Source organism: Castor canadensis, chromosome 2 (assembly GCF_047511655.1).
Source record: "Castor canadensis chromosome 2, mCasCan1.hap1v2, whole genome shotgun sequence".
Lineage (NCBI taxonomy): Eukaryota > Metazoa > Chordata > Mammalia > Rodentia > Castoridae > Castor > Castor canadensis.
In genome coordinates this window covers 192,052,779-192,074,461 of record NC_133387.1, presented here as the reverse complement: position 1 = coordinate 192,074,461, position 21,683 = coordinate 192,052,779, and the positions used below count along the sequence as shown (strand labels likewise).

Below are 21,683 nucleotides of genomic sequence, written 5' to 3'. Positions count from 1 at the left end.
TATTTTTATAATATATTTATCACATAATGCATAGATGTATTAATATACATAAATGTGTAGCAAATTATATTTAATAAGAATAATTTTATAAAGTAATAGGACTAAAATTATATAAAGAATGATATCTAAGGGAAATGGTATAAAATAAAAATTATTAATAAAAACAGAGATTTAGAAAATAAATTGATTTTAAAATTAACATCATGGTATAGAAAGTTGAAAAAAATTGTATACCCTAAAAACAATGAAAATGATTCAGTAAAATTTTTTTTTTAATCCTGTAAATTGCTTTGCCAACTTGTTCTCTGAGCACCAAGTGTGACAGTCAGGCTTCTGACGGCAGCAGGTAAAAACCTGCCGGCTGCCAGCACAGGATGGATGACTGCGCTTCTGGCTCCTTGTCAATCCTCCCCAGTGCTCACCGGCAAGGTGCAGCTCCTGACCCAGAAGGGATTTTGTTATTTTGGAAGCTCACGACTGTCAAAGAAAGTTAAACCCTGCCTGAGATTAAGGACGCCCTGAGGATGTATGATACACAATTTAGTTCAGCCGCCTCAGCACAGCACTCCCCTTAAACGTTCCTGTTCCCCCACATTTAGGAGTTAGATCCAAATATTTAGGTCACATTCAAATTTAAAAACTGAAAGGACATGTTTTTGCATTTTACCTTGTGAAATCTTTTAGAAACACACCAGTGGCTTCATTACGTTCTGCACTAGCAAAATTCCTAAGTATTTACCAATACTAATGAAAACGTTAAAATCAGTGTTGAATATTCCCACTTCTGGTTTGAAAGTAAAAATGCATGTAAAGATGACAGCTTCTGAAAAGTGCTAACAGTTAATGAAATAATGGAATTTCTTTCATTTCTCATGCTGTGTTGTGTTTCCGTTTGTCTGGTTAGAAGAGGGTCACAAGTCCTTTGGTACCCACGAGGGACATTTGCCAAACAGATTTTTGCAAGTTCTAGTTTTTTTTCCATTTGGCCTACAGCCAAAACACATTATGCCAAGAAAGAAGATTCTAGATCTTTGATCCCGTTTGTAGAACCTGCAGTATGAATTTGGAAGAATTTGTCTGTAGAGTTAATATGTCCTCTACTTCTGCAGGTTTACTAATGTTAGATTATTCAGCTCTATAAAACCCTGCCTTAAAGAAAAATCACCTAAAATATGAATTCATCAAACACCCTACGCACACCACACATTGGGAATATTCCTTTTTTCCTTCAAAGAACTATTTCCTGTGCATGAAATTCTCTTCCTTTTTAATTCCCCAAACCACAGAATTACCGGTGTCTCAAACATTTTTAAAAAAAGAAAAGCAACTCACCCATTGAAGTCTTTCCTGGCAAGTGACTCTGCTAGGGACTGTCACATAACAATACATGAATGTTCTTCAGCATTTCCTCAGACAAAAAGAGTCTCAAGTAAAAGCTGAAAACAGAAAACCTGCCAGCCACGCAAGAGGTGGGGACAGGGCTCTGCTAACTTCGCAACCTGCCCAGCTGCTTGCTGCTTCTTGTTTTCAGCGACAGTGACCTCCAACACCTTTTGTTTAGCTCTGCGACTAACCTTAAAGCTTTGACTGCACAGAGAACACTCAGGAGCCAACACCTTAAGAGGGTGGGAAGCTTCACAACCAGGAAGACGTGCTGAAATATTTAGCAGTCAGCCCAATTACACATCAGCCTCACTTGTGTTTCAAAAAGCAATCCAACCACATAAGGAGTCCAGGTAAACTGATTTTCACAGTTTTAGACCAGGAACCTGACTGTGCCCTGCTCTAAAAGCTTCCTAACCTTATATTTAAATTCTGGGTGACCACTTATGGGAATGGCTGTGGTCAATATTTCTGGTCACCACCATGCATTTTTTTCTCAGTTGTAGAATTTTACTTTTCTCTATTTTTTTTTTTTCACATCTTATATTTACTGTCATTTAGTCTTTGTATCCCAAACTCCCACACATTCCCTATACCTTTAAAAAAATTTTTATGGTGTTTACATTTACTCACATGTGCATACATTGTTTGTGCCACCTTAAAGGAGTAGTTTTGATTTAAATATATCCTCCCAGCTAAGGCACAGACCACGCTCTTGGCACAATGAACAGCTGTCAATAACTATTTCCCAACATTTAACCCGTCACTTACCAACTCTGCCCGCAGGGACGCAGCCTTAGGTTAAAAGTCAAATTTCAGGTAGCTAAGTCACACAGTTTCCTACGAGCTTTCTCACCTGTTTCCTTGTTACTATCTGGATTGAAATTCTAAGAACAAACAGGAAATATTCTGAGCACAAAGCAGGCTGTTGGCCTCTGCTATGGGAGAGCCAAGGAGCTGTCACATGATCTGAGTTGAACTCACCCTTTCTGTCTCAGCGACTGAAGCTTTGAAGTCTCCCTCCCAGACTTTCTGAATGAGAACAGGGAAGCAAACGATGATCTGATGTTCATTTGAGAAGGAACAGAAGGTTTTTGATTCATTGGGGTTTTAGATCTTGATGTTTGTAATTCTAAAGGATCTAAAAAAAAAAATTGTAAAAGTTTTGAATCGTTAAAAATATTTCCAGCCAGGCAAGATAACTCACACTGGTAATCCTAGCTACTCAGGAGGCAGAGATGGGGAGGACTGTCATCCAAGCCCAGCCCCTCAGGGAAATGTTCGTGACACCCCATCACAAACAAAAAAAGCTGAGTGTGGTGGCTCACTCCTGTCATCTCAACTACCTGGGAGGACCATGGTCCAGGCTGGCTGGGGCATAAACATGAGACTTTAGCTCAAAAATAACCAAAAAAAAAAAAAAAAAAAGGTTGGGGATGTGACTCAAGTGGTAGAGCACCTGCTTAGCAAGAGTGAGGCATTGAGTTCAAACCCCAGTCCCACGAAAGAAAAAAACTTTTCCCAGGTAAGTAAGTATACCATACTTGAGAGAACAAAGCCTTCACCCTTGTTGCCCTCCCCGCTGTATGCGTTCCAGGGATGGAGGGAGCATCCCCACAGGAGACCTCAGGAATGAAGGGGAGTCAGAGCCACCTTTCAGATCCTGTGCCCCAGATGGTTCTACTGAGCAGAGAAAATCGTTACAAATACAGGGTGTTGCTTGGTATGTACCTGGGATCCCACATCCCTTGCTGTGTGGGTCTTTCTTACCTTCCCCGTGGACATCTAGCACCAAATCTAAGTAAGTCGGAGGACCCTATTCTCACTGTTTTCTTGCAGTGTCAGGGTTTCAACCCAGGGCCTTTTGGATGGTAGGCAAGCACTCCACCACTGAGCTCTGTCCTCAGTCCCCATCCAGTTCTCATTCTGCTGAACCATTCTATCTTTTAGAAATTTTTATTTTTAGTACCTTAAAACTGTGGGGAAGCTGGGTGCTGATGGCTCACGCCTGTAATCTTGGCAACTTGGTAGGTTAAGATTGTGAGGATCAGGTTCAAGGCCAAGCCCAAGCAAATAGTTCTTTTTTTCTTTTCTCCTTTTAGCAAATAGTTCTTGAGATCCCATTTCCAAAATAACCAGAACAAAATGGACTAGAGGTATGGCTCAAGGTTTGCAAGCTCAAAGCCCTGAGTTCAAACCCCAGTCCCACAAACAAAAAAACAATGGGGATAGTTCTGATCTCTTTTTTTTCCCACATTATCTCATTTAATTATTTTATTTTTAATTTTATTGTATAGCTTTTACATTTACTTACATGTGTATACATTATTTGGTCCACCCCCCCCACCCCCTTGATCTCCAACTTTGTTGAAGAGAAAACATAACAAATAATAAGAAAAACATATTGATTTTGCTAGTTTGAGATAAAGATAGTTATACAGAGAGATTCCTTATGTCGTTTCCATGCATGTGTGTATTACAACCCAAACTGGTTCATCTGTACCAGACCTCTTCACTACTTCCTAGTTCCCTTCCCACAGTGGCCTCTGCCAGTTTAAATTACTTTATTTGATCCTCTGTGGTAAGCACATCAACCATATTCAAGTTTTAGGTTTCCTTCCCTTTCCCTATCCCTCCCGCACTCGGTCTCCCTTTAGTGTGCGACCCATGCCCAATAATATTACTGCATTTATTTTAGGTCTATAATCCGCATATGAGGGAGAACATGTGATTTTTGGCCTTCTGAGCCTGGCTAACTTCGCTTAAGATGATGTTCTCCAGTTCCATCCATTTACTTGCAAATGACAAAATTTCATTCTTCTTTGTGGCTGAATTTTATTGAGCCTATAATTGCCTATAAATACCACATTTTCTTAATCTATTTGTCAGTAGTGGGGCATCTTGGCTGTTTCCACAGCTTGGCTATCGTGAATAGTGCTTCAATAAACACAGGTGTGCAGGTGCCTTTGGAATAACCTTCAGGTAGATCCCTAGGAGTGGGATCGCTGGATCATATGGCAGAACTATGTTTAGTTTTTAAAGAAGCCTCCATATTGTTTTCCAGAGTGGTTGTACCAGCTTGCATTCCCACCAGCAGTGTATGAGGGTTCCTTTTTCCCCACATCCTCACCAACATTTGTTGTTGGTGGTGTTTTGTTTAACAGGAGTGAGGTGGAATCTTAATATGGTTTTGATTTGCATTTCCTTTATGACTAGGGATGTGAGCATTTTTTCATGTGGTTTTTTGGCCATTTGGATTTCTTCCTTTGAAAAAATTCTGTTTAGTTCAGTTGCCCACTTCTTTATTGGTTCATTGACTTGGGGAGTTTAGTTTTTTGAGTCCCTGTATATTCTGTTTATCAGTCCCTTATTTGATGTATAGCCAGCAAATATTTTCTCCCACTCTGTAGGTGGTCTCTTCAATTTAGACACAATTTCTTTTGTTGTACAGAAGCTTTTTAATTTCATGTAGTTCCACTTGTCAATCCTTTCTCTTCGTTGCTGAGCCACTTGGGTTCTACTGAGGAACTCCTTGCCTATACCTATTGCTTCCAGAGTATTCCCTGCTCTTTCCTATACTAACTTCAAGGTTTTGGGTTTGATATTAAGGTCCTTAATCCACTTTGAGTTGATACTAGTTCAGGTGACAGGCATGGCTGATCTAACTCTTTTATACCACAGAAAGTAAAGGAAAGGGAAATTAAACCATTTAGAATCTTCTTTATTCCCTTCCAAAAGCTATCTCAGTGTACATGCACTTACAACATGTGGTTTATATAAGTGTATGGATATAAGATATATGTATAATATATGTATAGATAATATATAGTTTTACCCATAAAACTACATAAAATTTGAAGGTAATATCAACATATACAAAGACTGTAATGCCATAATACTTTTGGATATGCTGACATCATAACTATTGAAGAACTCAAGGGAAGGGCACAGTCACCATGATACACACGGGGTTAGTCTAAGAATCTTGACATGAAGTGACTTTATTCTCTTTTCAGGAAGGGTAACTTTGTTCTGTTTCTAATGCACCTTGTTATTCTCTCAACAGCCCAGAAAAAGCGGGTTTTACTTCCATCCTCATTTATAAATTTAAAAAAATCTGGCAAAGTTAAGTGACATGCTGATAGTCACAGTTAGAATGTCCATAGAAAACATGTTATCAGAACTCATTTATGGACTTTTTCAAAGGTCCAGAGGAATGGCAGCACCTCCATATCTTTCCTCTCCCCTGACCCCCTTTGCTTCTCCCCTCCCTCAGCCCTCCTATCTGTTTCTTCCTCTTCCTTCATTATCATTCCATTTAAGTACTTACTGTATTCCAGGCTACTTCTTTATATACATAATTTTAATTACTTCTCACAAGTACTCTATGAGGTAGGCACTATACTCATTTAAAGATGAGAAAATTGAGATTTGTAGAAAACAAATAACGAACAGATGACAGTGACAGAGGCAGAGATTCACACTAGGCCTTTTTGACATCCACGTCTGAATCCCTAAGCACTGCATGATGAAATGATTCTATGGGGACTGGGTACACTGGCACACACCTGTAATCCCAGATACTTGGGAGGCAGAGATTAGGAGGATCACCCACACAAAACATTAATGAAACCCCACCTCAACCAACAAATTGGGTGTGGTGGTGCACGTCTGTGATCCCAGCTACGCGGGAGCCATAGGTAGGAGAATTTTACTTTATTTTTTGGATGAAAAATAAGTAAAGCAAAAAAAAGACTGGGGGCATGGCTCAAGAGGTAGAGTACCTGCCTTGAAAATGCAAGGCCCTGAGTTCAAACCACAAAAAAAGACACGTAATTACAGGAAAAGCTTAGTCTACTCTTTTTAGTGTATGTTGTGCTATAAAACTTTTGTGCCTTATAATAGTCCTGAAGTACAGAGTGGTTAAGCTGGAGAGCCACTGAACCACTGTCTATAACACTATGTCACAAGGAAAAGAAAAGATGAAACTTAAATTGAAATCTAATTTTTCTCACCATTTTTTGGCATCTCCTTCCTGAGCCTACAGGTAAGTGGTTGTTTCAACATTTGACTAACATCTGTTTCGTTGCAAAATTTTTTTCTTTGAATTTCTTCAAACCATTCACCAGTAACTCCATGAAGCCATCTGATATCCCTCTTTGTCTTCTGAAGTTTGCTGAAAGAAAACAAAAATGTCATTAAATTCTTTGAATTCATTTCATATCTGGGGTAAACTCATGTGATAGGCTAAGCTTTGTCCAACAGAGGAGCAGCATAAACTATAAATGTAGGAAAAACTGTCTCTAGTCAGAATTTCCTTTTATCATGGTGTATACATCTTGCACACATTCTTCTGTCCACAGAATAAGATGACAACCTAGAAGTTTTTGCTGTAGTTAAAACAATCATCGAGTCAACGATGACAAACTCGGTTGAGCAATGTGCTAAAACCTGACCTAATAACGCAGCAAAATGACAGATGTTCTAGACATGTCAGAACTAGAATGTTCTGGTTCTGATTACTCATCCTCTCATTCATGAATCCATTAAATGTTTATTGAGCAATGTTATCAACTCAGTGCTTACTGAGGCCTCATATATGTAGTGGGAATAAACAGTGGATAGGTCCTTACTTGTTCATCTGAAGATAAAAGCTAACCTTCAATGGTCTTGGATCAAGGAATTCTTCAAGCACAAAGACACAGAAGGCCATGAATGAACGCAGGACTACTGCTCAGGCTGGAGGGAACAGTGGAATTTGACATGGACAGGAAAGGCCATCTACGGCACACCTTCAGAATACCAGGCGTGAAATTCTGCCTTGACTGTTTTCTTTTCTCCTACTCTTTCTTACTTAGATCTCTTTCAGATGAAATCTGCATTAAGTCCTTAACTCACCATTCTGACTTTTTTGTCCAAACATTTCTCTCTACTTTAGAAGACCCCTAGAACTAATTGGAAATGAGAGGCACTTCATCCAAAGGGAGAAGACAGGAGGATTTGAAGAACGTAATGACAGGGCGTCTATAACAGTCGCCACTGATGACAAAGTTAGAATTGTCATTGGATTCCAAGCCTAGAAACCTCAAATGTTTTGGGAGGTACTTCATGTTACGTGGCAGCTGTAATCCTTTGTGCTGTAAAGCACAAGTGTCAGGGTTTTCATATTGCTTAGAAGATGGTGAGCAAAATGTCTGCAAAGCAGCCACACTGGGGTTAAAGACAATGACCCAAGATGGCTGTAATTCACAGTTCTGCTTGGGGCTACGATGCTGCCATTTTATACAAATATTAAGGAAGGAAGCCAGAGGTCATCCTGCCCAGACTTGCATTCTGAAAAGCATTAGGCAGTGTCATTATATGTTCAGCCCACAGAATTTGTATTGCTGCTTCTCCTTTTGTCACTGCCACCTTCTGATACTGGTCACTCCCGTCTCCTTTTGCTACTTCCCTTACTGACAGATCAGACGTAGAGACCTACTTCTAACCAACACTTCGTCTCACTTACTGACCCCTCACTTACTAATGCCCCACATTTGGACATGACTTCCTCTTCCTCAGAACCCTCCCTAATCCTTGGTTCCCTGCAGCCAGCACCAACTGCCTCCACTTCTCAACATACCCATCTTATTTCAGAAACTGTCTGATTTAGAAACACTCTATTTAAACCGATTCAAAGGCTTTTCCCCCCTACAGGCTTGATGTCACATGGACTTTCTTAAAAATAACTGCCATTTACTTGGTCCTACCTCAAGCACTCATTCAATGCTCACACACATAACCATCATAACCATCTCTATCTATTTCATTTCCATTTTGTGGCCAGTGAAGTCAGAAATCTCTGTTTTCCTGTGATTCTCACATACTTTGAATTCTATTCCAGGAAATATATCTTAAAACAATAACCAGTCTCCAGCACACAAATGTAAATGAACATCATATAGTTGCTAACTATAATTACACAGGCAATGTAGAATCCTGGGAAAATGACAGAGCATGAAACAGGAAAAACAAAATACAACATTTTGTCTACAATTACAGCCATGTAAAAATAATGTAATCATTTGTACACCCTATGGAAAAGTGAAAACATCTGATTCTTTAGAGTAGAATAATTATAGTCATTCTTTCTATGTTTAGCTTTTTTATGTGTAGTCTATAAATACAATACGTGGAACTGTTTCTTTTTATTTATTGTGTTTATGTTGTCATTTATCCATTATACATTTTTTGAAGATAGAGAAAAAAAGTCCTATTTTTACAATCTCACACAACTAGTATTGCCTTTTCGTTGTGATTTTTCATCTGTGTTTTTCATAGTTATGATAAAATTTGTCCAGTGGACATCCGTGGAAGGCCTCTCACGGTGCAGATACAGGGTACGGTGGTGAGCAAAACAGGTGCAGGTTATAGTGAACAAGTCCCATCCTTCTCCTCATGGATTCTAATTGTGCTAGAGTGGGAGTGTGTGTGGGAATAATAACAAAAAAGTGGTACGATAGCATGCCACAAGGGAACCTGGTCTTAGGCAACAATGAAGATTCCCTAAAAAGAAGACAGGACTGGAAGGATAAAAGATGAAGCAAGGGGATGGCTCTGTGTGTGTGTGTCTGTCTGTCTGTCTTGGAGATAGCTTTGTAGGCAGAGGAACAACTGTAGAGTAGCTGTAGGGCAACAGCTGCTGGCTGTGCGTGGTGATGGAGAGGATGAGTAGCTAGAGGGGAGAGGAGACAGGCACCTGCTTGGTCACATGGTAGGGATCAGGCTGGGTAGTTTGATGTTTGGTCATGAAGTAATGACAAGTGTTAGAAGTGTGAAATATTGGATTTGCATTTTTAAATGACCATCCCAGCTGCATGTGGAGAGTAGGTTCCAATGGGATAGGAGACCAGTCAGGGTTACTCGTAGAGTTAGATGAGAGGTGTTTGCTTCAACCAGGAAAATGGTGCCAAAGCTGAAGAAAGCACAAACTTCCGAGCAACGAAGAGGGTAAAACTGACCAAGTGTTCATCGTGATGGGGTGGTCTGGGGATGGAGTAGACGTGTCAAGCAGGCCCCTAGGTTTCTTATCCACACAAGTGCATAGAAGACACCACTCATGGAGATCATGCATATTTAATCTTTAAAAAACTTAACATTTTATTAAGAATACCTGTAACATTATTCATCTTCAGAACAATCATTAAATATTTAGTTAGCATGTTTTCCATAATTTATTTACTGTTCTCCTTATAAATGCTGCTGTAATAAACATCATTGTGCATTTTGCATTTTTTAGTATCTCAGACAGAAAATGATTGGGTCAAAGAATAAATATTTTTGTGACTTTTTAAATTATTTTTTATGATGCTGGGGTTTGAATTCAGCACTTTGTGCTCACTATACAGTTGCTCTAACAGTTAAGCCACGCCCCCCCCTCAGCCTTTTTGCTTTAGTTATTTTGCAGATAGGATCTTATATTTTTTGCCTGGGGCTGGGCTTGAACCATGATCCTTTGGATCTCCACTTCCACGCACTACCACACCTGCTCCTGTGATTCTTTATACATACTACCGGAGCACCATCCAAAAGAGCTATACCCATATTACTCAGCATCCTAGGAAAGCTAGGTATTAGTTCAAGTATTTTTATTTTCCTAATTTAATATTTTAATGATACCATGTCTATAATTGTCAGTAATTATTTTTCCTTTTGAATATTTTGGCTTTCTTTGTTTAATAAAATATGCTACATGTGACTAGTGAGGTTTCAGCATTTTCCCATATGCCACACAAAACTGCATTTTGTGTTTTGGCATTATATGTTTTGTAAATTTGTAACTCAGTACTCCAGAACCTTTCAATAGAATGAGGCATATTTTTAAAAATTATCATCTATTTAAAATATTTCACTCTAGGTTTTTACTTTTATTTTGATTCAACTGTGAGTGTTGGGCCATAGAAACCTCATTGTAGCTAGAGCTGGAGGAGGCAAGGTGTACATCATCTGTAGGTATATTCATGGTAATATTTAACTCCTGAAGGCAATGAGAAATGGAATTCAGACAAGGGTGACATGTGGATACACGGGCAGGGCAAGAATCTGAAGCTATCTAGAAGCATTTCAAGCACAAATATTTCAAGGATGATCCTGGGGACAGTAGTCAGGACAAGTAGGTGAACATATAGCCAAGAGCCACAAATTTCAGGCTTCAGATTGTCAAAAATGGCTTTGTGTATACTATGTGTAAGGAAGCAAAGCGGTGTAGTTCTGGCTTTGGAAGGGTGATCCAGAAAGAGAGACTATGAGTTTCATAAAGGTCTAAACTTTCTCGGAAGCTGTAACTTGCCTGCTTAACCTTAATACCCAAGAGTCTGTGTACAATAAAACATAAGTTGTATATTTATAATGGTTGACTGAGCTTCTTGTACTAAAAAAGAACACAACTACCAAATGACTGTGTTTTTAACCCATTCATTTATTGAAAACATAAAACATGGAGTAGGTTCAATGTTAGCAATAAGAACAATTTCTGACAATAAGGTACAGTGATTTGTGAAACTGGAGGACAGTACTTTTGTATCTCAGCTGGCCTCATCTGGACAGAGATAGTATTTTTTTCTAAACTCAACTGAGCTCCTCAGGAGCCTGCATGAGACTCTTCCTCATCTGTGTTGGTTGGTTGTTGTTACCTGCTTGGCCAGCCAATTACAGAGCACAGCCCACTTAAGCCAATGAGAAGCAGCTTCAGGGTCATAAATGACACACATATAGGTAAATTACTAGTACACAGCTTGTCTGCTTAATTAGTCCAGCTTGACTCAACATATCACAAGGGACTGTTGTCTACAGTTCTAATTTGTTTTACCCTCAGGCTGATCAACCAGACTAAATTAAATCAGGTCTTTTCTTGCTGGGTCCAGCCTCCAGTCCAAGCCCAAATGCCCTTTCTTAATTCACATGAATCTTACTCTGCCCTGTGCAGTTCAGGACTCCATCCTAGCACCACCTCTTCCTCTTCCTAAGCTAAACTTAGTTTTGCTTTCTAGTCCAACCTTGAGCTATGAAACCCACCTCCCCCATCCCCTCCACTGTGTCTTCCCTGATTGCTTCCTGTTGACCTTCCCTAGACACCTTTCCTTATTTATCTTTATTCTGAGCAAGCCTTTGTTCTCGCCTTCATTTCCATGACTAATTAATTACGCACTAACTATTGAGAGTGTACTCAGTAAATGATAGCTCTTTCTTTATCTCCCAGTTTTTGGTCCCATCTCTTTGCTCCCTATTAATCAAACTCTGGCCCATTCTCAAGTTTTCATCAGATAGCAGAAGAGCACAGGGCTACCGTCAGCTTCTAGATGGATTATCCTGGCCAAATATTTAACTTTCTTGGCTTTTTCTCATTTGTAAGGGGGCTAGATGATACGGTAGATCATTTGCAGAGAAGCCCTCCACAATTCCTTTCCTCTCTGAAGGTACACTCTTCTGCAATGTGACTTTGCCACCTCTCCCATCAAGAGGCAGGGTGTCTTCCACTGTCCCTGGGATCTTGGCTGGACTTGTGCTTGCTCAAACCGAAGGATATGGTAGAATGAAACCGAGACTTCTGAGGCCAGGCCTCAGAAATCTTGCAAATTCTGTCTTGTCTTCTTCTTGGAACCTTGAAACCACTGTAAGAAGAAGCCTGGGCTAGTATACATGGAATTCCAGATGATAGCCATCACCAACTGCCAGATATGTGGGTGAAGCCATTTTAGACTGTCTAGATCCAGCTGACTCCCAGACTACAGGAGCCAAACAAAGAATCCCAGGCGGACCACTCAGCTGGACCCAGCCCACGGAATCATAAATGAATACGTAAGAAACTCTTCTAAGCCTTTAGGTTCTAGGATGATTTGTTATATATAATAAAAATAGATACAGATGAGATAATCATCAAGATGTCTTCTGGTATAAAAATCTATAGGAAAAAATTCTCAGCATTGCTATATCACATTTAAAAGAGAAATCTTATAAAGCTGACAAGGACCTCAAAACATAATCTGCTCAATCTTCTTGTCTTCAGGTGAACTAATAACAATAAAAATAATAATGAACAAGGCATTATAATGGTTTATAATCCTAGCTACTTAGGAGGTAGAGATCAGAAGGATCAGGGTTTGAGGTCAGCTTGGGCAAATAGTTCACAAGAGCCTATCTCAAAAATACTCAACACAAAAAAGAGCTGGTGGGGTGGTTCAAGTGGTGGAGTGCCTGCCTAGCAAGCCTGAGGCTCTAGTTCAAACCCCAATACTGCCAAAAAAAAATAGTAGTAATAATAATGAACCTATGTAATAATAATAGCAGATCGCATATACCAAGCTTCTCCAATTTCCAGGATTTTGTAGACATCAGTGCTAATCCTGCAGGTCCTCATTTACAGAGAGGAGTCTGAAGCTGGGCAGACCAGGCAGTCTGGAGTCCTTGAACCGAGGTGTGAGATCATAACTCTAATTCTAAAGCCTGTGTTCTCCTAACCATCTATCTCACTGTCTTGTGTAATATTAACCCCATTGATAGTTGCCATAAGCTTACAGTGAAGTCTTACAGGTGGCGACAATTCCAATATGCTCAAAGACAGTGCAGTTATACAAAACGTGAAAGCAAACAAGTCCCCTAAGTCAGAAAATAGAAATTATTGGTTCCATGTTCTTGTCAGCAAAATCTCAAATATTTTTCAAAATAGTTCCACTTATCAGGTCTTCCTTGCCAAAAACATTGATTCCTCCTTTTACTGCTCTCTTCTCACTTAATCTCCTCACCAATATTTTCCTCCACTATTCTTCTTTGGCTTCTGTTATTTTCTTTCACAGCTGACCTTCCTGTACTGACGGTAGTCCCTATCAACCGTCTGCTTGAAGCTGTAAGAATCTCTTGCCGCAGGGTGGAGATGCCTCACACCTGTAATCCTAGCTACTCAGGAGACAGAGATGGGGAGGATGGAGGTTCCAAGCCAGCCCTGGGCAAATAGCTCATGAGACCCTATCTTGAAAAAAATCCATTGCAAACACAGAACTGGCAGAGTGGCTCAGGAGGTAAGAGTCCTGCCTAGCAGGCATGAGGTCCTGAGTTCAAACCCCATACTGCCAAAAAAAATCTCTTGCTAACCATTCCCCAAATCCTCCACCCTATCCTTGTCTTCCAAGTTCAGTCATCAGTAAGCCCTAGAATGGAGTTTTCCAATTATACTGAATCCTGTAAAAGTAAATCTGTTTCTTTATTCACAGGCGATCAAAGGAGCCTTAAAGTTTTCCTCCCCCACAGGAATTCAAACATATTTTTGTTTCATATTGCCCAGCAACCACAACACACAGAGAAACACAAATGGAAGGCTTGAGGCAGGAACTGAATTCTGAGTCAGAACCTCAGTGTAGGGTAAGTGGTGAATGAATCAGGGTGTCCAAGCAGGAATTTTTCAAAACCTTAAATCCCCAAAGCAGACTCACCACCTTAGGAAAGTGTTGCCCTTTGTTTTCCTGCTCCGGAGGACACTTCCAGGTTCAGATTTCTTAGGGTGCTCACTCTTTAGGGAAAGCTTTTGGACAAGTGTAAGTTCTCAGCTCAGAGGAGGCAGAGTAAAGGAAGCAAAAGCTTCATGGCAGCACCAGGAATTTTACATTCCAGGACCTAGTCTCTCCTATGCCAGTTACTCCTCTGAAAAGACTGTTATTTGAGAGCCTTTGCCCCTGATAACAGAGCCTGAGCTTTGGCTCAGCCCACAACCAAGACACAGGGAGGAGCCAGGATTAGAAATTGCAAGCAGGTATATTGAAAACTGTGTTCTTTTGATAATGGCAAAGTTAAACCAGAGGGAAGTCTGAGATGAATGGAAGCTCAGATAAAGAAAAAGGATAAACTAAACAGAAAGCAACAACTACAGCAAATATTTAGAATTGAAAGGGCAGCAGCAAGACAATGGAACGAGCATTCAAACCAGGCTAGATAATAAAGTCCATTTCAACACCTTGAATGGCTGCAATCCCGAACTGCTCACTCTCAGACAAAAGAGAATCTTTTCAATATTTTAAAAATTGATTATTGCAACCTTTCCTGGATGCTTATTTTCACATAGTGCAATGTCACAACAGAAGGAAAATATAAATGATCTAAGTAAAAAGGATGTGTGATTGCCATACTGGTTCAGCTCACAGCCAGTGATCTTTTACCAAGTCACCTTAAAGGAGGTGCTGTAGAACAGGCCACCTTGAGGTCAGACTTAAGAGTTTGTACTAATTCCTCTCCTAGCCATCAGGACTTTTCTGTCTTCCTAGATTTATGTGAACTCCTTTTATTTATGCCTTTTATTCAAGCCACTTAGGACAGCACCCAGTATCAGCTCTATATTTACCAAATTATATTGAATAACTTACCATGTGCTGTCTGGCTGCTCAATTTTGGAGTAATAAATGAGTTCTACAAACTTCTTATGCCGTCCTTGTGAAGCAACTCATTAATATTTGACCTAAGTGAGAGAGGTAATCCTGCATGGAAATCAAAATTATGTATAAAATAATAATACCGGAAAGCTAAGCGTAGCATTTACACAGTGCTTTCACTGAGCCAGGCGTGGTTGTGCATGACAACTGATTTAATCTTCACAAGCACCCTCGTAAATTCATACGAACGTAAATCCACACTGACTGGATTGAGCTCTGTCCCTCACCTTTGGTAACTATGATTTTAACCTCTCTGTGCCTCAGTTTTCTCACCTATCCAGTGGGAGTGGGGATAACAGTGATGACTTCCTGGGGGCTTCTGTGAGGAGGAACTGAATTAATGCACGTAAGGCCCATGCCTGGTACAGCTGAAGTGCTGAATCACTGTGACCTGCAAATCACACAGACTGACAGAGAAAGGCGGTAGAGGTTGACAGAGGTCAACGGCAGTAAACAGAATAGCCCTTAGGCCTTTCCTTTTCCTATAAAGAAACCCAAAGCATCAACTGCGTGGCTTAGACCCAACAGATTCCCTCCTGGATCTCCATGTTATACTTCAGTGAACTGATTGTAAGAAACTGATTGATTGTAAGAAAGCCAAGGTTTGCAGATTTCATAAACACACTTTGATGGACAGTCAAGACACTGCACTGACTACAAGGGCCGAGGCCAAGGTATGGGCTGTGTGAGAGCTAAGAACATCCCAATTATTTTATTAAAAGCCCTAAAAACACATACTAGAAATGCAAAAAAGACAAACATACATGAACTGGGAAGAGCTTATACTTTTAATTATTGTGAACCTGGACTCCTGTCAAATATTTTAAAGTAAGCCTTCTTTGAATCAACCGCTATTTATTGAGCACTTATTGTGTACCAGGAGCTGGGATTACACCAGTGTACAAAAGAGACAAAGATAATCACCTGTCAGGGATTTGCAGCCTATCAAGTGTTTCCAGTCACCTTCCTTGTCCAAACCGCCACCATTTTTCACCTGGACAACTGTAAGAACCTCCTGCCTCCCATTCCTGCTCTCCTTTCGCTTGGACTCCACACAGCAGCCAACAATTACTAAAGAACAAAATTTCAACACACTGAATTTTAAAGACAGAATTGGCTTTTATTAGGGAGTCATGAATAGTGTAGTCTCCCATCTACAAAACAGAGAGCTCTGGTGGGCCTGGCAAAACAGTTGGTTTTTGGAAGGCAGCGTGAGCAAGAGAAAGAAAGAGCGTAACACATAAAAGCAGACTGACTAACATGAGTTACCTCAGGTTACTTTCCTTTCAAGGACTAAGCAGAGGGGACTTCCTTTTCATGCTAGCTTAGGTTGACTGGGACCATTTTGATTGGTTGTTGTGAATTTCCTGCATTTTTGTTGTTGTTTTGGCAGTACTAGGCTTTGAACTCAGGGCCTGTCGCTTTACCACTTCAGCCATGCTTTCCCCCAACCCTTTTTGCTTTAGTTTTTTTTTTTTTAATAGGGTCTTGAGTTTTTATCCAAGTGGGCTTAGACAGCGATCCTCCTAAGCTACCTCCAGAGTATCTGGGATTGTATGTAGTCTCTTCGGTATTTTCTTTCCTTCTTCTTTTTTTTAAAGTGATTCTTAACATAGGTGATTCCATTTTGGTGTGGTCTTTTGAGGCCTACTGCAGGAGGTCAGTGTAAAGAATAGCCTCTCACAGATATTATTTAACGTGATCTTTTGTAAATGTGAGCTATTTCATATTAGTCCTCTGCTTAAAACTCTCCAATAACCTCCTGTCATGCATAGAATACAATTTTTCACTCAGTGGCCTTCAAGGCTATATAGGGTCTGGCCCTCTGCCTTTTCTACCACTTTTAATCATCTCTGGTTCCCCTCAGCACATGGCCTGCTGTGTTCCTCTAACAAGCCAAGCTGGTTCTTGTTGGTCTTTGCACTTTTCGTTCCCTCCATCCAGAATGTTCTTTCCTATTTTGCCATATGACCATAGGCCTTTGCTAAAATGTCATATTTTTACAGAGGTTTTTCCTGACTATTCAAAATAAATGATCACTTCTCCCAACTACAGTCACTTTCTACCAAATTACTTGGTGTACTTTTCTTAATCTCGTTAATCTTTTTTTGAAATTATCTTCTTCATTTATGTACTATGTGACCTACTAAAATATAATTGTTAACAGTGAGGACCTTGTCTGCCTTGCTTTCTGACATGACGTTGGACACAAGGCAGAGACTTGGAAAGCCCTGGGTGAAGAAAGGAAGAAAAGAATGCCTATGAATGTGGGAAGCCATCTCTCTGAGCCTGCATTTCTCCATTTCTAAAATGAGCAGGCACTTGTGATTCTCAGCACATGTTCACAAAAGAGAACCCTCGTATGTAAGAATATGGCTAATAAATCCGTGTGTAGCTCTGTCTCAGATCTCAGAGATCCCAGGTCTATCTCTTAGGGCCTTCATGTTCCAGCCTGAGCAGGCCCGTCTTTCCCATCGCTCTCTTCTGCCAGCCATCTTTTCATTTCCTTGCTCTTTCTTCTTGCTGCTTCTCTCTGGATCCATTACATGAAGACAGTGTGGTTCCAGATTCAAAATGACAATAAGCTGATGGAAGGTGAAGACACTATTTATATTATTTCTAGTGCCTTCTTGATGCTGCTGAATATGATGGGAACTTCCACACTGTAACAGCATGGGAAGTGAGACCAGAATTAAATGTTAAGAATAAATTTTGTGACAGCTGCTGTTCTGGGTGCTTCCACATAAATTCTGATTTAAATACCAGAGGGGTCCTGTGAGGTAGGAATTACTACACAGTTGGCTCTTTGTATCCATGGAATCTACCAGCTGTAGATAAAACTATTAGGAAAAAAATTCTGCCTGGTGTGGTGACCCATGCCTGCAATTCCATCACTTGAGAGGCAGAGGTAAGAGGATTGCAAGTTTGAGGGCAGCCTGGGCTACACAGTGAAATCATGTCTAAAGATATATACGTATATATTGCCGTATGGAATATGTACGGACTTTATTCTTGCCATTATTCCCTAAATAATAAAGCACAACTATTTGCATAGCATTTGCATTACATTAGGTATTCTAGGTAATCTAAAGATGATTTAAATTGAATGGGGGGATGGGCATGGGTTACATGCAAAATACTATGCCATTTTATATATGGGATCTGAGCATCTCTAGATTTGGATATCTGGTCGGTGGGTCACTGCAGGGAGTCCCCTGCAGACAATAGGGACAGCTGTACTCATTTTATAGTAAAAGGAATTGAAAACATGGAAGATGAAAAATTCTGTCAAAGGTTGTAAAGAGGCAGTGGAAGAGCTAGGCTTCTGTGCAACCTCAGAATGAGTCAGTACGATTGTTTCCACTTTATTTTCCAGTGCTGGAGTCAGTCAACACTTGCCTGGAATAAGCCTTCTCTGTAGAGTCTCTAAAGTCCATGTTTGTTGCATCTTCTCATCACTCAATTGCTACCTCCATAAGTCTAAGTGCAAGAATTCCTGAACATACCACAAGCAGTGAATAAACATTTGTTAAATAACCCAACAAATGAATACAAGAGAATGAAAACCTAGAATTTTTAGCTTTTGCAGCCCTTGTTCCCCTTCAAGCAGATGCTCAGACATCTTCCATGGAAACTCGCAGATTGAAGGTTAGGATTCTCAGGTGCAGGGAAGATGTTCAGAGCTGCAGAACCGGACATGGATGCCTGGTAAAGCTGCTACCAACACAAATGCAACGTAGGTAAAAGCAAATAAAGCCCTGATCCACAGATAAAGTATATGATCTCAATCCCTTGGATTTGTTTATTATGTTATTCATGGATCCTCTCCAAAGACAACTACATCCTAAATTCTGACCACATCCTCTGTACTGCTACTTAGGCAGTGAGGGAGCAAGATACAACTGTACTCATGAATATCCAGTGTGTTCCTCGTTCATTTTCATTAACAAGAATGAAGAGCATGATTTTTCCTCCCTCATATTTAGACAATTTAATCCTTACTCTTAGACTGTGACATGACCTGCCAGGAAAAGAAGACAGAAAGAGGAACCTAGGCAATTTGGCCAAGTCAGAAAAAAATATGATCCCGTCTAGGCAAGAAGGTCACTTCTCATTCTGCAATTAAAATTCAACTTAATTTGCCCTCTGTATCATTCAGTGTTAATGGTGTTAGAAAACTAACTAAATTTAACATTCTGGACTTAGCTTCAACTTTAAGGAGTCTAATATTACAATAAGACATTTCCCATCCCATGCTCACACACTGATCAAATATACAAGCCAGGAGAAAAGAAAGACAGATCTTAAATAGCTATTGAGTTTTCATTGAAGGACACAGCATGCTGAGGAAATAGCCTCAGGTTTCCTAATGTCAGAACCATGAATGTACTGCTCCTGGGGTTGCATCAGGGACCATGGGGATCCAGAAAGTCTGTGACTCACAAGCCATTATCCACTCAGGATTCACTCACTGGCCAAAGAAGTCTTGGTGTTGACATCTGTTAAAGCCCTTTGGTTTGGATGACAGTTTGCAATACATTTTCAAAAAGACACAACCCCTGAAGTAACCCTTCTTCAAATGGTTGCTGCCTTTTCTAAGTCCTCTCGAGTAAAACTGCTTTGCAAAGATCAGTGCTGTGTCTACACTGCTTTTCTCCATTAAGCGACAAACCAAATGACCTGGAAAACCATTCTACTGGCTCAGAAATTACACAGGTCACATTACACAGGGCTTTGCTTTGAACATCTCCCATTAGATCCTTGTACTAAGTGTGACCATTAGAATGATTACTCTGCTGATAAATTATTTCAAACTCACATATTACTTACATTTGTTATCATCTCATCCATAAGACTTTAAGTTCTATCTTTAGATATAATTATATTAATCAAAACATCTTTTCATGAAATACTCTGGGAAGATTCTATAATGAAATCTGTACTTGGGGTGAAATGAATTAATGCTAGCATTACAAGTGCATGTGTCTACTCTAAATTATGTAATTCTTTTCTTCAAATTATGTATTTCTTTATGGATATTTGACTTTGTGTGAAGAGCATGGCTGTGGTAATATTGTTGTGTTCTGATATTTCATATCATTTTGCTTTCAGATTCTAGCATTTAAATCTTCTTTCGCATCTCAAGAACAAACAAAATTTGGGATAATTATCACAATGTATTAAATACTCTATTATGAAATTTCAGTGGGTTTTTGGAGAAAAGGCTTAAAATGAAGCTTTGTCACACAATTCAAATGACATTGTAACACTGAAGTAGCTTCAATGAATAGTAGTTTAAATGAATGTGTCTCTATGCATCATGAATAGGTATAGAACAATGACACTCAGCCTGTAAACAACCAACCTGTTTCTCAGGAATGAAAAGAAATGTCAATGACAGGTGCCTTCTGTAGAAGAAAAGTACAAATGCAAACAACTGTTTACTTGGTGTACATGTAGGGTGTGTCTGTTCTTTATTAACAATGACCTTACATTTTTAAAGTCAGCATCTCTTTAGCTTTGAATCACTTTGGCCTTTTTGGCAATAATGTTTGTTTTGTTTCAGGTAAGATAAAGAAACATCTGGCATAGAAAAAGAAACACGGATATCTGGTTCTCTCTCTGTTTTTGTTTTGTTTAAAATAATTCTGGAACCTATATTCTTTTTACCAATATCTGAGAATGGGACTCAAGCCACAGAAGTAATGAATAATCATGGTGTAGAACTGTCTGAGAGAACAGACCACTTTTCCCAAGATGTGCTGGGAGCCTGTCCCACTCCTAGTAAAGTGCTTTGAGTCATGGGATCCCCAATTTTTTGCATTCCTGGCCCTAATCAACTGAACCAGGGGTTCGTGCTTGACCCAAAGCTCAGTAGGAACAAGAATGCTGCCCAACTGATGTGCTCTATTTTGTTTTTTTTATTTTTTTAATTTATTTTTTTATTATTCATATGTGCATACAATGCTTGGGTCATTTCTCCCTCCTGGTGTGCTCTATTTTGGAAAGTGACTAACAACTTAATCATGCCTTTCCTCTTGGCATGTCTTGAAATCATGACAAGTAAGATGAACTAGTGTGTCATCGAGGCAGCAAAAGGCATTGAGCAGTACCATGTAGAAGCTGTAAGGCAACAGAGTTATGAAGAGGCAGAAGCCAGGGATGGAGAGGAGAGTGCAAGAAGAAAATCAGTCATGGCAATGGACGTGAACTGGGAGAAGCAGAGCAGAACCGTGGAGCCATGGGCCTGGCCATCACCATACTGCTGCTGCATCAACACTCCAGCTTCCGAGGAAGGCAGTGCAGGGCCAAGGCTGCGTCCTGTGTTTCCTTACTTCCCCATGGTGTCCTTAGGACAGAGTGTTCACTTATGCTGAGCTAGAACATGTTCCTTGTCTCCTAAAAGACCATAACTGAAACATCTAGTCATAAACAACAGGAAGGAAGTTGTTCACAGGGGAATTCTTTAGCATAGGGGCAGGGAATTTCAAATGTCAACAAAACTGACTTTGTTTTACCATTATAACATTTTTCTAGGCTGATTTATTTTTTAAGTATGAAAGTACAATTACAATCAATGTTGGAAATGACAGAAAATCCTGAAGGAAAAAAAAAGCACTCATAATCCCTAGACCCAGAGACTATTCTCATTCTTATTCTCTCTCTCTCTCTCTCTCTCTCTCTCTCTCTCTCTCTCTCTCTCTCTCTCTCAGTATCTCAGTATGTGTGTGTATGTTCCTCCAAATGTTTTAAAGCAGGAGTAACAGGGCTGGGACTCTCCCTGTCTCAGGTTTAGCTGAGGGATGAAAGCAAGAGATTGCAGACATCCAAGTGACTTCTGAGAAG

At 39.9% G+C, this 21,683-nt stretch overlaps 1 protein-coding gene across 10 annotated transcripts in view; it reads right to left on the bottom strand.

Moving 5' to 3' along the window:
• The window catches only part of Exph5 (exophilin 5), a 96,811-nt gene that overhangs the window by 25,514 nt on the left and 49,614 nt on the right, over positions 1 to 21,683 (bottom strand). For 3 of the 10 annotated variants that reach the window (XM_074066770.1, XM_020170545.2, XM_074066771.1), the window contains exons 2-3: positions 6,399 to 6,559; positions 2,368 to 2,524 (exon numbers count right to left, since the gene is read on the bottom strand). In XM_074066770.1, coding sequence (XP_073922871.1) covers positions 2,368 to 2,524; positions 6,399 to 6,559 — 318 coding nt within the window. The other 7 variants (XM_074066773.1, XM_074066777.1, XM_074066772.1 and 4 more) reach the window with 5 other exon arrangements.